The sequence below is a fragment of the Penicillium cosmopolitanum genome, assembly GCF_028827165.1.
Source record: "Penicillium cosmopolitanum strain IBT 29677 chromosome Unknown utg000008l:1.0-4398992.0:1.0-4402845.0, whole genome shotgun sequence".
Classification (NCBI taxonomy): Eukaryota; Fungi; Ascomycota; class Eurotiomycetes; order Eurotiales; family Aspergillaceae; genus Penicillium; species Penicillium cosmopolitanum.
Window position 1 is genome coordinate 4,326,706 of NW_026622678.1, and position 16,588 is coordinate 4,343,293.

The window sequence follows — 16,588 nt, forward strand, 5'->3', positions numbered from 1 at the left end:
CCGGTCCGTGTGAAACCATCTCCTTTTGCCTTGCCAAAGTCTCATTGGACCACGCCTGGAAACTGGCCTACGGGTGTACTGACCACCACATCACCAAGTCGAACTTTCGGCGGAACACCGCCGCCGATACCAACCATCATGCCGAACTTGACAGAAGGAAAAGTGGAAATCATGCTAGTTGCAACGGTCGCCGCTGAATTGTTACCGATCTGTCCTTTGGGTAGACAAACTATGACGACGTCGTGTTTGCCAACGGACCCGAGGGTATAAGTGTTTGGGTTATTCGGTGGATTTGGGAGATCGGCATGTCTCCAATCCAGCATGGCGGTTGCCGCAGTCTGCTCCTTTGACAGAGCGTAGATCCATCCCACGTTATAATCATTATGGGTCAGCAGTGTCGAATGCAACACCGGATCTGGCTTCCTCCTCTTTGTCTTGCTGTTCACAGCTTCTTTATTGTCACTAATTCCTCTATTTCTCTTCATCATTGTGGAATCGGTTATGCGACGTTCTGGTTCAGTCAGACAGCAACGTCCGCTCGAACGATCGGAATTAAGCATTCTTTCACGGTCAGGTCAATAAACAGCTTACAGTGGAACAAAGGCTTGTCGACTAAGAGACGAAGAAAGGGTGGGGTAGAGGGATATAGAGCAGGCCGATGACCGCGCGGGTGGGGAGTGTAGATGATGCACAAGATCTTTTCAACGGATTCTTCAGGATGTCTCAACGGAAGGCTATTGAATGTGTCTAATCGTACTCAGAAAATATGTCCAGCAAAAGAAAAATACCAGCCAGTCTAAGTTAAAAATTCGTGAACCTGATCAGCTTAGTCTGTTTTTGTATACGGTGGAAGCTTCTAGTTGCTGTTGGATCGTCAAAACGGTAGCAAAACCAAAGCGTCGTATTATAATTCGAGTGTGATACGTATTATGTAGTATTCTTTGAATACACAGGAAGATCAATAATCCGAGGCTATTCCTAATATAGACTACTGTGCTTAGCTAATCGATATTGCGAAACAGTTTAAGAAGTGAAAGTGGTGGCACCAGTTTCGGGACGTACTGTACGGAGTAGTGGTAGGTGTCTATCTCCGCTACAGTAATATTCGAAATCAGATTTACCTCTGTTCTCTCTCACACACACTCCCTCTCTCCCTCTCTCCACCCCACTAGAGACCTACTAATACAAATTAGGTAATATTTCCGTCTATATTGTAACTATTAATGTATCTAACGAAATTACAATAAAAGATTACAGTAGTAGCCGATCCTGTACATTTTCAAACTAACTTAAAAAAAGTTTTATAGTAAATCCTTTCGCGGTAAAAGCCGGAAAAGATCCGACGACCCTAGTATTACTGTCTAGACTAAGCTCTAAATATCTGGCCAGCTTTATCCGCTGCAAGGAGGTAAGGAGGCGGCTCTTAATAGTCCCTAAAGCAGAGAACTACTGTAGCAGAGATAAGGAAAGATTATAGCTCTATTTAGACATCGCCAGAACCCATGTTAACCATAACCCAACCCAACCCAACCTAGCCCAAAATAGGTTTTAGGTCTAATTCTATAACCTATTGATAGGTTTTAGGTTGAGACCCTTAACCTAAAACCTATATAGGAACCTACTGGGTCCCTATTTTAGTGTAAATAGTGTAAATATACTAAGCTTATATAACTTCTAGAATTATAAAATTCCTGCTTGTAATTTAAGGTATAAGTTTACTATCCTAAGGTTAGGCCTTGCCAAAGCCCGCGGGCTTTTGGGCTCGGGCCTATCCGGGCCGCTAATTTGGCGGGCCGGATAGCCCGGCCTACGGGCTCAGGCCTATACCTAAGGCCCACGGGCCGCTAGTAACGGGCTTCGGGCCGCTAGTAAAGCCCGGCCCACGGGCTCGGGCCTCAATCTAAGGCCTGCAGGCTTTCGGGCCCGGCCCACGGGCCTGTAAACAAGACAAACACTAGAAAATTTGATAGTGCATAAGTTATTCATATTTCTAAGGTATTGTATTGTAATGATTAAAGCTTAAAGATATATATTATAGTTTTAAAAAGAGAATTTTATTAAAGTCTAACTAGTACGGTTTATAGCGTCTTGCCTGTTTACGGCTCCTGCCTAATACTTAAAGCTGAGTCTCTGGTAGAGGAAGTAATCCTGAGTCAGAATAATTATCTTGTTTAGGCTTAGATCTATAAGTAATAGTCCTCTGTATACTAAGTAATTAATCTGCTACAGCTACTACTGAGGCTTGTTTAACCTAAGCTATATCCTTCTCCTGATTATTACTAATAGGCTCTAGCTTATCTTTCTCTTCTGATACTCTTCTTTCCTCTTGCTCTACTTCTATATCTTGTTGTAAGAGATATACTTCTTAAATTATTAAATCTGCAGTTTTATTCTTAAAATCAGAGGTATAATTTAGCATTATAAGATCCTGAATTATTGTAGGATTCAGTGAGCTACGTCGATAATAGTAAATATTATAAGCTGAGTTGAATAGGCGCTTAATACCTGCACTAGTTATAGGGGCAGTAAGAAAGTCCTTTGTAAGATATATAAGTAAAGGATATTCTTATTAATAATCCTTCTAGTAAGTTAGAATACTCTTTGCTTTTTGTATTCCTATAAATACTTAGTAATAGCTTTTCTTATATTGAATAATTAGAGACAGACCTGTATTAAGATACTGACTGACTTTATTCTAATTATTTTGCTGTAGATCTCCTACTACTGAGCTTTTAACTAAATACTTAATATTATTAAAGCTTTTATAATTAGAGCTATTCTTATATAGATTATTAGTCTGGATATTAAGTTGTCGGTTTTTATAGGTCTTAAAATACTGCTGTAGATATTGTTAATATCTGTAGTCCTAGGGTATAGGATTATTTTTGCCTTATACCTATTTACGGGTAGTAAAGAATCTTAATTTTTTCTAAGGATAAAGGATTATTGTAATAGCAAAAAGATTACTATAAGAGTTATAAGTCTTAGAATAGTATTTATTAAGCTTTTCCTGTGCAGCCTTAAGAGCAGTAAGTATTAGCTTCTTCTAAGAAACTTTTTTTCTGCTAAGTTAATTAATAGATTTCTCTAGATAATCAAATAGCTAATTATAAATTATAAAGACTAAATAAATTATAATATCCTTTGTTCTAGAGAGGGCTGTTGTATATTTAAAGAAAGGATCTGTAATCTAAAGAAGATAATCTACTTAGCGCTATTGCTCTTGATTAAGTATAAGGTATAAGGTATTCTTTTTAAGATAGAATTAATTAAAGAAAAGCTATAGATGTTTTGCTTAGTAAAGTATTAGAAAGGTAGAGTTCTAGTATATTCTAATATCTTAAATTAGAAGAATCCTGTGTTAATCAGGCTAGAGATTCAGAAAGCTCTTATAACGTTTAGAGTTTGTATTAATATAGATTATAAGACTGTAAACCTAGAAATATAGTATATTAGTATTTAGTCTTTCTCTAATATAAGGAAAGGATTAATACTTACTTTCTTAAGAGTATAGGTAATCTCTCTTTTCCTCTGATTTTTACGTATTGCTTAGTCCTTCTTATTTAATTAGTACTTAGTTATATTATTTTTTAGTAATACTTTTATACGGCTGAGAAGCTAATTTAATATAAGCTGTATAATATATGTAAGATATAGAATTTGGACGATTTGTATCTGCTTATAAAAGGGCTCTAGCTCCTTAGATTTGTAAAGACTTTGTATTAATATTTTATTATTAGATATATTATTAGTAGTAACCGTAAGGATCCGGTCTAATAGCTTATACTTCTGCAGAATTATAATTAGGACCTTTATAAGGTTAGGATCTGAATATTCCCCGGAAAGAGACTTAAAGCTAAGTAAGAGCTCTTAATGGTTCTAATTAGTATTAATAAAATAGGCAGTAATTACTATAAAGGCCTGCTAGAATAGAGAGGTCTAGCAGTTAAGGGTAATTAAAAGCTTATTTTCCCTAGGAAGTAACTCTAGTATCTTCTTCTAGTACTATATTACTGTAAGGCTAAGCTTAAGCTTTGCAGCCTTAGGGCTTAGAATCAGAAGCCTTAAAGATATCTGTTGTACTATTTGTATTAACTTAATAAAGTTAGGATATATAAGTAGTTAAAATAGGAGATAGAATTAAGAGATAAGATATAGTTAAGCAGCGTTCTATAAAGCAGTAGTAATCTAGGTAGTATAATTAGCAACCTATAAATAATATCTTAATTAGTAAACTAGAGATATTTATTAGAATAGTATATAGATAGGGTAGCTTACCGGTTTTATAAACTTCTTAATCTTATTCTGTTTATAAGAAGTCTTATAACTTAGGCCTTTAAAATAACGGCCTATTGTAGTTAAACTACTACTATCTTTAGGGTACTTTAGGATAGTCTGATAAGCCTAACAGAGTACTCTTAGTATACCTAAATCTGCCTCTGCTACTTATTAAAATCCCTACTATAAGCTAGAGCTCTGTTTAGTATCCTAGTATATCCTGCTTGTACGTCTATAGTTGGTTTAAAGCTACTAAGATAAAAAAAGCTCTGAATCCTTTGTTATATTATAGATAGTATAGGTACGATAGCAACGTTTGTAGTAGAGGGTAACTTATTAAATTTTCTGTAGGATAGGGTTTAGGCCTTCTAGCTAATTTAGAAGATATAAAGTGCTGGCTAAAGGGGTAACTGAGTATATATCGGATAGTGTATCAGAGGGTAGAAGTAGGTAGGAAGCCTTGCTAGGTAAGGGATTAATAGGAATTATAAGAGGTATATTTAATAAAGAGTCTGGTAGGGTATCTTTATTAAAAACAGATATCTAGTCTGCTAAAAGCTAAGAGAATTAAGATATAAGTAAGAGTAGGAACTAGCCGCTAGTAGCTTAGATATCTTAAAAGCCTTATCTCTATTTATAAAAGTGTAAAATATTTAGAAGATAGTAGCTTAAGATCTATAATTAATTAGAAAGAAAGGATATAGCAGATTTTGTAGGCTGTCTAAAAGTCTGTAGGCTAGTAAAAAGCCTGTAGGCTTCTAAAAAGCCTGCTAACCTCTAAAAACTCTCTTTATCTAGTAGGTCTTTTAGCAGAAAGATTATAGATACTTATCTCTGGGTAGAAAGATAGGGGTAGCTTAGCTTTTAGCAGAATAATTAGGGTAGTATCTTATAATACTTTAAGGCTGTCTAGTTTATATATCTGATTAATATATTTGGGGATATAGGGAAGTAGATAATAGGGTATAGCTAGTGCCAAACCTAGCGTATATCTAGTAGTAAGCCTAGTAATTATATTGTTAGTATTTAAATTAGCAGGGATTTAAGTAAGAGCTATTAGGGAGAAGGGTAGAGAGACTATATATCAGAAAATAAGAAGATTACAGAGCGGATATACAAACTAGGTTTAGGTAGCAGAAACTCTTAGATACTGATTAGCTTCTAGCTTAAGATAAAGCAGATACCTAGGGTTAATCTGTATAGGGACAGCCTGTAGGTCTGCTAGCCCGCAGGTCTATTAACTATACTCGGCCTAAAATCGATATTTAATCAGTACTTAATAATAACTTCTGGTAAAAAGAACTCCCTAGAGATAAAAGTTACCCTAGAATAAATAATATTTTTGAAATCCTGTAAATTATCTTATCGTAACAGTATTTTTAATTTTATTAAATATCTATATTAAGCTAATTTAGTCTTATAGTATAGGCTCTGCTAGAAATTAGATATAGATACATTAGTAAAAGATATATATCTTTAACTTAGGAGCAAAATTACTACTAGCTTAGCCTAAGGTATGATTAACGTAATTATGTTATATAACTATATAGGCGGTTGCTGGCTAAGGTTCTGTTTTGTACTTTAAGTCTATCTCTTATTCTTTGATAAGCCCCCCTCTACCTTAACAAGATATAATATCCCTATAAAGTATAGGTTTTAGCTAAAATATTAGTGCTATAGCCTTAAAAGGTCTGTTATTAAATCGATAAATAATCCTTACCTTACTAAATATAAAAATAAGCAGGTATACGTTAATCAGTATATATTACAAAATATACGTTTTCTGTAAAAGACGTATTATCTGTAAGAACTTCTAAAGATTATAAGTTTACTACTGATAACTATAGTATCTAAGACTAATACTAGTAAAGTAACCTTACTAGTATTATTAAATATTATCTTTTTAATAAATATACTATAATCTGGTTAGTATGGCTTATATCTTAAAGGCCTCTTTATTAGTTTATATCTGATAATTCCCAGCGCTACTAGTATAGCCAGTACTTCCTAGATATCTCTTTCTGTAGCCGCTGCCTAGAGGATTATCTTTCGGCAGAAAGATATAGCCTGGCCTGGTTTATAAGGTATCTTTCCTTCTGTCCTAGGTTATACCTTAGCCAGTACTTTCTAGATATCTCTTTCTACAGCCGCTGCCTAGAGGATTATCTTTCGGCAGAAAGATATAGCCTAGCCTGGTTTATAAGGTATCTTCCCTTCCGTCCTAGGTTATACCTTAGTTAGTACTTCCTAGATATCTCTTTCTACAGCCGCTGCCTAGAGGATTATCTTTTGGCAGAAAGATATAGCCTAGCCTGGTTTATAAGGTATCTTCTCTTCTGTTATAGGTTGTACCTTCCTTCTATAGAAGACTTCCTCTTTAGACGTACCTTCCTTAATTACTAACTTCCCTTTTTGGCTGTTGAAAGCTAGCTAATTAAAAGCCTGTAAAGTATATATAAGCTTCTTTTAATATTATTTAAAACTTAACTTCTTTAAACTTCTCCTTTTTATCTTGTTTCCTTTTACCCTTTTACTTCGAAACCTTTAATTATTTAATAAAACTAAGACCTGGACTACCTTCTGTTCTATCCTTTATTTGTAAAAAGGGTATTTCTTTATGTCCTAGGACGTAATTAAGCCGGATATTTTGTCCTAAGTCTCTGAGAGACCTTTGCTAATCAAAACCGTTAATAATACTGATAATAGCTATACCGACAACAGCTATACTAACAATAGCTATAGCTACAAAAGCCTTAGCTACAAGATATCTCTAGCCCTCTGCTAAACTACCGAGGCTCTGTTGTCTCTAATCTCTGATTTAGCAGAGATCCTTAGTAGCCTTACTATTAGCAATAAGTACTTTAAGACTACTAAAGAGCTTCTACAGTAGCTAAGCTCTATTCTAAAGACAGATACCTATTATATTATTAATAATTATTATAATATTATATTTAAGTAACTTAATGTAATTAAGTAGGTCCTTTGTAATATTTATACCTAGGCTTAGAACTATAAGGTCTACAAGGATACTTATAATGTTTATTAATTTAAAGAGAAATAGAAGGAGGTAGCTAAGATTATCTAGTACTATACTGCTTAACAGAAGACTATAGATTCCCTTTACTAGAGAGTAATCTGCAAATAGGGTAACTATACTTAGTCTCTTCTGATTTATCTTCGTACAAAATCAATATTTAATATTCTCAGTAAGATACTTAACGCTAAGCTTCTATTTAATAATATCCGGAATACTGTAAATAATACTATAATTAAGCAAATTAGTGGCAGAAAGCAGGGTAATTATAGCCAGAAGCAAATTACCTAGGGGGATCTTAAAAAGGTTGTTAATTAATGTTAATTTAAAAAACCTAGAGCTAGAAAGATCTGCTTCTATAACTTACAGATTAGCTAAGATTGCTTCTATTATAAGTAGGGTAAGGATAATAATCCTGATAACTAAGACAATAATCCTAGTGCCGGTAGTGATAACGATAGTGACGTTACTATTGCTTTACCTTATATTTATACTGTTTTAAATATACCTATGCTAGCTCTAAACCCTGATATTAATATAGAAGATATAGGTAACTCTTAGATTCCTCCTCTGCCAGAGGATACTATAATAGAAGATATATTATCTATTTCTCCTCTAGTAATAACTGTATAACTAGATCCTGTAACAGTAGTCTAACTAGGCCCTGTAGTAGCAGTTGTCCTACAAAAGCTACCTACTGATTATATATATACTGTTCGATATAGTAGTATAAATCAGATTATTAATACTGCTGTTAAGGTAGGGACTCTGTATATAAAGCTAGTAATATTACAGACTATTAGGAAGATAATCTATTTAGTTAGTTTTATTAATAAGTAGTTAATTTACCGTAAATATATATTTAAGCTCTTTAAGCTATTTGATATAAATACTAATAGTAAAGGCTATAAGAATATAACTATACGTATCAGCTATCTATATTAGTACTTAGATTTGTTTAACTATATTATAAAAATAAAGCCTTAGTTTTAGCCAAAACCTGATCTAACCTCTGATAGTAACTGTAGCTTTTACCGATAGGCTTATACGATAACTTAGCCTTTAATTACTAACTTTACTAAATATAATTAGCTTACTCTTCTTAAGCTAATTTACTGTATTTTTTCCGAAAAGACCCTAAGGTCTTAGAGTATACTGGCTAAGCAGCTACCAGATAAGATAGAGTACAACAGATTAATTATTATTCCTGGTCTGTTTAGCTATCTCTCTGAGGATTAGGATAGAGAGTACCCTAGGGGTATTATACCTCTAATCTAGGATAAGATTAAAATATATAAATATTACTTTTGCTAGCAACTAAACTGTTCTTGTCTTAGATAGAACCGGGTAATATAGTATACTCTTGGCCAGCAGCTTATTCGCTAAGATATTATATACTATCTCTGCTATATCTACTTTAGGCCTAATTATGCCTACTGTTTAATCTCTTTTCTGTACTATATAAAGAGTACGTAGGCAGGAGAGAAGACGTTCTTTTAGTATATCGATATTAATATTGATGATTTTATACAGATAGGCTATAGCAGAAATATTCTATAAGGCTTTATTTCGCTCTGTAATAAAGATAATCTTAACTGTACAGAGGTCTTACCTAAGATATACCGTTATATCGCTGATTAGTAGAAGAACGTTAAACAACATTATGCCGTATAGGGTAAGAAGCAAAAGAATAGATTAGTACAGAGAATTAATACTATAATATAGACTGCAGAGGATACTGCTAAGTATAAAACTAAATAGATAAAGTAGGTATATAAAACTCTTAATATCTTATACAGTATCTCTACTAACTACCTAGGTCTAATAGGTCTGCTATACTAGGGATATTTAACTAAGCCTCCCTACTATCCCTTATAGCTCTACTAGACTAGCTACTATCTATCGCTGTACTATTCTTCTATAGTTTATTAGGGTACGTAATAATAGTATAACTTTAGATATACTAGAATCAGAAGAGTAGGAGAAACTCTCAGTAGCCTATTAGAATCTGCTACCTACCCCTAAGACGCTATCGGGCTATACCTCTATAAAGTATAGTAAGATAGCCTACGCCTTTCCTACTGCTGCCTAGTTACGAACTATAACAGAGATATTATCTTGTTTAGTTAGATAGCAAAAGTAGACTAGCCTAATTATTACTAGTAATCTTAACGTCCTCTTTAGGCCTAATTCCGATAAGGCCTAGTCTATAATTTATAGCTAGTGTACGGTTGCCTGTAAACGCTTTTGTATTATATTTAGAGAGATAAAGAAGATAGAGAAGTATATATTTGGTAATAATTCTTTCTTCTACCGAAGAGAAGCAGGTCTACCTATAAAGATAGTAGATACTACTAAAGAGATAGCTGTAGAGAACAGTAATAATAACGGCTTAATAATTAGGGATAAGGAGCTGTTAGAGCTATGAGCCTAGATAGTTATCCTTTAGCAGATTAGAATATTAGAAGTAGTTTAAAATAGTATCGTACTAAACTTATATTCTTTTAAATTATATAGTATCTATAGATATAGAATACTTAGGCTAGGGTTTAGAGCTAAATCCTTATAAAAATATATAAAATAAAAACAATCTAATACAGCTGTAAGAAATATATAAGACTGATTAAATTTTTGATAAGTTATGCATAGGATTCCTTTCTAAATAGGTAGGTTGCAGGCCTAACGGGCTTTTCAGGGGCCTATAGCCCGGCCTGCGGGCTGCAGGGCCTACGGGCTCAGGCCTAAAACTGAGGCCTATAGGCCGCTAGTCGCAGGCTGCAGGCCGCTAAGGCAGCCCGTAGCCCGGGCCGCGGGCCCCTATAGAAGCCCGGCCCGGGCTTTGGCAAGGTCTACCTAAGGTATTGAATGCTTTATATTTATTAGATATTATATTATAAACTTATTATCCTAATAAATAAATTATAACTTAAGAGCTAGCAGATTATAATAATTTAATTATAAGATAGTAAATTTGATTACTAATAAACCTTAAAGATATTATTAGTCTAAGCCTTTTACTTTTGTTCTGAGTAACGAGATTACAATAGCAGTAGAGACTATATTAGCTATAGCTCCTTATAATTATAACTATCTAAGCTAGGTATTTTCTCTCTCTCCTTAGGATCTACTATATCTTCCTTCTTATAATTACTAATACTATCTATCTTAACCTTAATCTTCTCTAGATACTCTATATTAAGTTCTTAGACTATCTTAATCTTCTGTAGGGAAAAGTACTACTCTAGCTCTTTTATCTCTGCTTCTTTAAGATTAAATTATATTGAATAAAGAAATAATATATATTCCTTAATTATTTTAGAGTTTATATAGCTATGTTAGTAATAATAGATATTATATATAGTATTAAAAAGCTATTCAATATCTATACTGGTTACTAGAATAGAGAGTATATCTTAAGTAAGCTGTATAATTATAGGAAAATAAGATTAATTCTTATACTAGTATTATAGTAACTTAATCTTAATTAGATCTAGATAGTAGATATTAGTATATAGTATTATAAATAAATATTAAGAAGAGATTATATACTACTGTCTAGATACTAGCTTACTTTATTATCTGTAGGCTTTATAGCTCTTTAATTACTACTTAATATCTTACTTAGCTATAAAGTAGATATAGGCTAAGTCTAAGGATTAGAAGTAGATTAGTTATCTAAGAGATAGATCTAGTATAGAGATAATACTATCTAGAATAATCTTTAGTACCTTATCTACTACTTATAATTCTAGTCTTCTGAGAGAAAGAAGTAAAATTAGCTATTAGATACTAGTATTATACTAATAGTAAAGATATACCCTTATATATAGTCTGTCTGTATATAATAAATATAAAGTTTATTATAACCAGTATCTAAAGCTATTAATATTTACTACTTCTATAGAATATACTTACGTTTAAGCTGCTTTTTTGTCTGTTCTAGATAATTAAAGAGTATATTATAGAGCTTGAAGATAAGATAAGTTATAATATCCTTTATTTTTAATAGCTTAGTAGTATAGTTAAAGAATAGCTAAGTTATATAAAGTAGATAGTTAATTTATTACTACTTATTATTAGTTAAGAGTATCTCTGTATAATTATATTCCTTATAGAAAGGCTTAAATAATAGATAAATTTACTTAGCCTAGCAAAGTATTAAGAAGGTAGAGTTCTAATATATCTTAATATCTTAAATAGGTACTAATTAAGGTTTTTTTAGTTAGAGTTAAAGAAAGGTCTTATAACGTTAAGGACTAGTATTAATATATATAGTTAGATATTAAATCTTATTAAGTATTACTATAATACTATAGTTCTAGATATTCTTTTTTTACTATAGTAGAATACTACTTAGTCTATCTAGTCTTAGTATCCTTATTCTAAGGAGATATCTTTAGTTTCCTAAGAAGCTTATTTAAACTTAGCTAGATAATATATATAAGATAGGGAATCTAGATAATAGTTATATTAGGTAGCAGACTCTGCTAAAGGGCCTTAATTATTATTTTATTATTTATTATATTATTAGTAGTAATTCTATAAATCTAATCTTAAATCTAATATTACTCTAGAATCTAAAGAATAATTTAGCTTAGGTTAGAACTACTGTATATACTATTTACTGGCTTAAATCTAAGCAATACCTCTTAGTATATCTAATTTATATCTATAAAGTAAGTAGTTATTACTTTAAATACCTAATTATAGGGTAACGTCTAGCAGTTAAGTATAAGTAAAAGCTTAGTATTAGGAGAAAGGGTTTAGAGGGCTAATTACTAATATATTTTAATAATAGAGTATAAGCAGTAATTTATTATTTTAGCAGAGGATATTAAGGGCTTAGAGAATACTAAACAGATAATACAGATAATCTTACTAAGCCTAGGAGCTTTAAAACGTTATATTAGTAGTTAGTTAATAGTAGTAAACTAAAGTAGTTTCTTCTCCTAGTACTTTTATAAAAAGAGGATTTTAACTAGAATAGTACTCTAAAATCTATAATTAATTAGTATTATATATATAAGAGAGATAAGGTTATACCTTTATTTTTAAAAACTAAGAAATCTCTAAGCCTTCTTTACCCTGCCCTACCCAGATATAGTTTATAGTACCTAAATACTTCTTTATTATAGAAGTCCCTTAGTAACCTTTCTTTATTAGAAGACTATTTATTAGATACTCTAGAATTATTCTGAATATATATATATATAAGAAGAAGATACAAAGCTCTTAATATAAGATAGCTTAACAAAAATTAGTTAAGCATAATAAAGAAGACTTAGCAAAACTAGTTTAAGCTTAACAAAGCTAGTTAAGGATCTGCTTAATAAAAATAGTTAAGCTTAATAAACTTAGCAAGGTTTGTTAAAGTCCTTAACTATTGTTAAGCAAGGCCTATATTCTAAGCTTCTGGAGTTCTGCTACAGGCCTATCTAGGCCTAGTCTATTTGGCTATACCGCCTATTAATAATATTCTGCCAGAGGCTTAATTAGGCCTAGTCTGGCTTAGCTTACCGCTTAGCCAGAGCAATATAAAAAGGGCTTCTACCCCCCGGCAAACCTATCTTCTACAACATCTTCTTTTGCTCTCTTTGATCTGACCTTTCGATTACTAAGCCTAAGGGTATCCCTCTAATACTATTTCCTCTTCTGGCAATCACTGAAGCTATTCAAACATCCCCTAATGCTTGTAGGACTTCACTGTCTTATAAGTAATGCTCTAGATTATAACTTACCTATAATAAAGAAGTATAGAATAGTTTAAAGTAAGATAATAAGATAAAGATAGTAAGATAGAAATAGTAAGAAAGAGATAGATAAAATAAAGAAGAGATTTTAAAGTAGCCGGTAACGTACTTTTATTAACAATAATAATATACCGCTGCTCTTTCTGTAAATAAAGCTATCTGCTCCTACCTGTTTACTTATAATTAAGGCTATTTATACCTAATATTAACCACGTATATACGTAACGTACGGGTCGACTTAGCACTATTCGTTCTGACCGAAATCAAATATAGCGACTGTTTGATTCTGACTAGACATCGCCATAACCCATTTTAGGTTGAACATGCCGACCCAAAACCCAACCCAAAACCTAGTGGGTTATAAATAGGTAACCCATTTAGACCCATTTGGACCTATTTTAGCATAATTTTTACATAATTTTTCATAATCTTTATGTTGTGTATTTAAATACTAATATTATATCTTTTTATATCTTTTTTTTCTAGAAGGATTTAGATCTTAATATTTTATATATAGCTTTATATAATACTAAGTATTTTATATTTAAGATTTAGGATCTAAATGTTAAGTATTAAAAAAGTGATTAAAAAAGTAAGACTTTTCGTAAAGATATATATATAATCTAGTAGGGTCTACTACTATCTTTACTATAGAACTCTGTAATTTATTTTATTTTTTAATATACTTTTTTTAACCCTTTTAACCTGTAATATATATATATTCAATATAAAATAATAATATTATAAAAAAAAAAAAAAGTACCTATATATAAGGCCTAAAAACAGACCTTATACAGACCGTATTTAAAAGCTTGGCATATTTATCCTGTTTATACCAAAATAGGGACCCACTGGGTCCCCATGTGGGTTTAGGTTAAGGGTCTCAACCTAAAACCTATCAATGGGTTATAGAATTAGACCCAAAACCCATTTTGGGCTGGGTTGGGTTGGGTTAGGTTATGGTTGATATGGGTTCTGGCGATGTCTAATTCTGACCTTTTATAAATTCTTTTTGAAAATAAGAAACTTAAGGATAAGTTTCGTCTAGGTAGGGAAAGATATTATTCCTAAAGTACTATTACAGTATATTACGTCTACTGTAGATAGCTTTTCTTATATATATAACCTTTCATATACTAGATACTACTTAATACACGCAACTTCACTCTAGAATCTCAATAATTATTATTTAGCCTTAGCTAGAGGGTCTTAGTATACTTCTATAGATATATAATAAGATTAATAGATTAAGAATTATATAAAAATCACCGTATATTATAATAGTATTGCTTAGCAGAGTATTAATTTATAAGTTTACAGACTCTATAGGTAAATATTTTTTAGTATAATAAAGTAAGAGACTGTACCTATATAGCTTTCTATACTCCTTAGGAGTAATATTGTAAGCTATACTTATACTATGTATAGCGCTCGTATAAGGATTATACTGTACCTATTCTCCTTTATAGTATAGAGACTCTGTATGATTACTGATAGATATTAATATATCTTTAGAGACGTTCGTTCTATACCTTAAATAAGGGAGATCGGCTTAGCCAGCGAGCCGTTAGCGTCCTGTCCCGACCCCGGTTTTATAACCCCTGACGAGCTAACTACTTAGCGCAACCGAGAGCCAACCAGGATTATTATACAAGTTACGTTAACTAGTTACTGTAACATATAATGACTCATCGAAGGTATATCACATCAGTGGTCGCAAGATGAGCAGAGAGACTACCTAGTATGGTATAGTTAGTTTCTAGTGGGGCGCCGGAGAAAGTGTAAGAGATTAGAGGTAAATATAATTTCGAATATTACTCTCTAGAAACAAACAGGGGCCTTATTGCTAAGGCTTCTGTCATAACTATGACCCTAGGATACTAATGTTGAGAGCGGAAATCCCCATTATAATATATATGTTCGGCTCAATTATATATATGTTTATTAAATTAAATTGAATTTTATAATTCGCTATAGTTAAGAAGATAATTTTAGAATACTAAAAAATACTACTAAGAAATATACTTAGGAAATTATAAAATTTATATTATTTAGGGGCTAAATAGGTACCTAGCCAATTGGCGGGTTACAAAATTTCAGCCTATAGGTGGCCTATTGCACAGGTCTAGTCAGACCTAATAGAATTAGTTACAGCTTTTATTAAAACTGTTGCCTGCTATATACTATCTACTCACTGCTGAACTACTAGCTATCAGGACATATTCTATATTCAAATATTTTTCAGTCTTGTCTAGTAGATAGGTCAAGCCTAGTAAATAAGACAAGAACTTACCTAACTAAAACACTTCTTGTACTCTCTTAGTCTTCTGTACCTCTACTGCAGTGCTGGTATATAAGCCAGGAGCTCCTTAGCATATACAGCAGCAGTAGCTAAGGAATCGCACTATCATTAATCATTATTATAAGAATCAGTATAGTTATAGATCCCCCAGGATCACAAGATAAGGGAAGTGGTTTATCAGGCTAGCCTCTTCTACCTTAAAGCAGATATAATCCTCGCTAAGATCAGCAATAATTTAGTTACGTACAGCAGCGCCTTTAACAATATATTACCAGATATAATAGTCTTATAGTAGATATCAGGGTTAGTAGTATCTTAAGGATTATATTAGCCAGGATTTTACTTAGATCTCTTACCTATCTTCAGATTTCTCTCTAGCATTACTTAAAGAGGTAGAGAATATTGGAGTCTTTTAGTAAGTGACCAGCCTGAATACTAGCAAGCTTATTCAGGAGGACTGTTAGACGAAGTCTAAGGAACTCCTTACTCTTATACTTACTACCTAATCTAGCCCTAGTCAAGTTATACTGACAGCCGCCACTTATGATAAACAGGGCCAGCTTATAATAATATCACCTAACCGTATAGTGTGATCCATATCCGGCCAAGCAATACCACTGTCTATACTGACCAAAAGACCAATACTTACATATTGTAGAGAGGCAAGAAGTCTCGAAGCTGTGGTCACCGTAGAAGTGGTTCTATAGACCCCGGGTGCCAGAGCGGCAATAACGATGTTGTGTTCTCCCATACGACCCCACGTATAAACTTCTGGGTCGGTTTGGTGTCTAGTGAAGCCGGTTGGAGCCGCATGGGGCATGCTTGATGGGAAGAGTAACGATCAGGTGATGTGGTGATAGTGGCCAAGAGTGCCGCAGGGGCTGAACTGCATCGCAAGAATCCTGAGTGGCTGAGGGCCTTTGGACCTGGCTTAGTGGTTCAGGCGCCGTTGTAGGGAGTCGTGGCGTACCATATCCCTGTGAAGTTGACGAGGCTCGCCCCGGAGACGATGGCCGACGTCTCAGCTGAACTGCTTCGACAGAACGAATGGTGCGAAGGCGCCAAGGTTAAGCATCCTGGCTGGCTGACGCGGCCAGGTATCTGGGCGGAATGTTTGGTCCTAAACGAATTCACCAGTCCAGCAGTGCTATCATCAGTGGAATCGTATGAGGGAAGCAAATCCACAAGGCGTCGCGCTTCTGTTGCGAGGGACGGATGAAACTG

At 33.1% G+C, this 16,588-nt stretch overlaps 2 protein-coding genes across 2 annotated transcripts; one reads left to right on the plus strand and one right to left on the minus strand.

Annotated features, from left to right (window-relative positions):
• Nucleotides 1–41: 41 nt before the first annotated feature.
• On the minus strand, nt 42–488 carry N7509_008163 (uncharacterized protein; the record flags this gene model as incomplete). The annotated part of the gene is made up of 1 exon (XM_056632800.1): nt 42–488. The coding sequence occupies one exon, from the start codon at nt 486–488 to the stop codon at nt 42–44; it is 447 nt and encodes a 148-aa protein (XP_056488351.1).
• Nucleotides 489–16,373: 15,885 nt separating this feature from the next.
• N7509_008164 (uncharacterized protein) lies at nt 16,374–16,583 on the plus strand (the record flags this gene model as incomplete). Its single annotated transcript, XM_056632801.1, has 1 exon — nt 16,374–16,583. The coding sequence occupies one exon, from the start codon at nt 16,374–16,376 to the stop codon at nt 16,581–16,583; it is 210 nt and encodes a 69-aa protein (XP_056488352.1).
• Nucleotides 16,584–16,588: the final 5 nt, after the last annotated feature.